This window comes from Bidens hawaiensis, unplaced genomic scaffold, assembly GCF_021521415.1.
Source record: "Bidens hawaiensis isolate Kalapana, Puna unplaced genomic scaffold, B.hawaiensis_p1.1 tig00081093_1, whole genome shotgun sequence".
Lineage (NCBI taxonomy): Eukaryota > Viridiplantae > Streptophyta > Magnoliopsida > Asterales > Asteraceae > Bidens > Bidens hawaiensis.
The window spans coordinates 12253-14135 of record NW_027503764.1 but is presented as its reverse complement, the minus strand read 5'-3'; the positions used below and the strand labels follow the sequence as shown (position 1 = coordinate 14135).

The 1883-nt window shown below is 33.6% G+C and overlaps 1 protein-coding gene across 1 annotated transcript; it reads right to left on the bottom strand.

The window, feature by feature from the left end:
• Positions 1–884: 884 nt before the first annotated feature.
• Positions 885–1391, bottom strand: LOC143607314 (uncharacterized). The gene is made up of 2 exons (XM_077082802.1): positions 1220–1391; positions 885–1105 (listed from the first exon to the last, which is right to left on the bottom strand). The coding sequence occupies exons 1-2, from the start codon at positions 1389–1391 to the stop codon at positions 885–887; spliced, it is 393 nt and encodes a 130-aa protein (XP_076938917.1).
• Positions 1392–1883: the final 492 nt, after the last annotated feature.

Here is a 1883-nt window from a genome sequence, read left to right as displayed (position 1 = left end):
CAATCGTAACAAAAAAGATGGATAAAAAAGAAGAACCCTAACTTATCTGCTTCTAGCAAGGAACGAAGATCAAAACAAAAACAAGATAAACCTCAGATTAGTGATAAATTAGGTGTTTGTTTATTATTCGTGTAACGTTTTAGGTTTTAGAGAGGTTTTAACCGCTGTTTTCGTGAGCGTTTGACAACAATCTGTATATGTAATCGTTTTAGGTTTTAATTTTAAGTTTATTTGAATGATTTGTTTTTAATTATTGGTTATTACGATGTCAGTTAATCTGTGATTGTAAGCGTTTGATAAGCGTTTGGGATGATTGCAACATATGAGTCTATGCAATTACTGTGAATGTAATTATGAACGCTTGACAAGCGTTTGGTAAGGTTTTATATGATAAATGAACAACTGGTTCTGTGGCTAGTCTTGTGTGTGTTATGAGCGTTTAACAAGTGTTTGGTAATGTTTTTTTTGTGATGAATGAACAACTGGTTCTGTGTCTAGTCTTGTGCGTTTGATGAGCATTTTGACAAGCGTTTGGTAATGTTTTTTGTGATGAATGAACAACTGGTTCTGTGGCTAGTCTTGTGCGTTTGATGAGCATTTTGACAAGCGTTTGGTAATGTTTTTTTGTGATGAATGAACAACTGGTTTTGTGTCTAGTCTTGTGCGTTTGATGAGCGTTTTGATAAGAGTTTGGTAATATTTTTGTGATGAATGAACAACTGGTTCTGTGTCTAGTCTTGTGCGTTTGATGAGCGTATTGAATCTGAGTTTTACGTGTGATCCAGTTAAGCGAAAGGCTAAAATAAAACAAGTTGATGCCGGAGTAAAAAAGCTTAAGACAAAACATGTTGAAGCAACCTCTGATTCGGACTTTGAAGTTCCAATCAACAAATTTTTAACAAATCATCTTTAGTTGCACCTACTTTTTCAAAACCACCATACTGTGTTCTCAAAAGGTTAAACGCTTTAACATGTACCAGGTTCATATTAGACAGCTCATAAATAGCTTCCTCTTGGACATTTGTTAACTTCCTCGCAGAACGAACAAACTGCATATCAGAATCTGCTACCATCCTATGATTATGGCCTTCAACAAAATCATGTACTTCAAAAATTACACCATCAACAGATTTTAACTGTAGATGTGCTCTACAACCACATCTAATTGTCGGCCTCTTCCTCCTTTTATAATATGGCTTGCTTGATTAATTACAATCACCTTTTGAATCATACATTTTGGCTAGCTTGTGACCTTCTTTACAACATGTAAAATACTTGGTCTTTAGCACACCATCATGCAAGTAAGATCCACCTTTGCGAACCCCAAATCTAACTTTTTTAGCATATTCACTATAAAAATCAAATGCTTGATCAATTGACGAAAACATCATTCATTTAACAGGTATGTAAGAAGAAGCAACTTCAGGAATGATATCAACCATTTGACCTTCAACCAAAACACTTGAATCATCTACACAAAACATAAAAAAAAAGCGTGTTAACGCCAAAAAAAACCTCATATTATATAACATTATAATCAATCATAATAACAAAATCATGATACGCTCATAGTCTCATAAAGTAATCCAAACATGCTCAAAACACGCTCATATTATATAACATTATAATCAGTCATAGTAACATGCTCATGATACGCTCATAGTATAAACACCAAAATTCACCGTATTAAACACTCCTAATATGAACACGCTCGCAAACTAAACTAATCAATTATCATGTGATTCTCATAGAAATTAACATACAGGTTACTACCACGATTATAAACATAGTATACATATACTGTTGATTAGTTCAAACAGAGCAAAAACTTACATTCACGATCGTCTTCCATTTCGAAACACTAAATCACAAAATCGATTGAA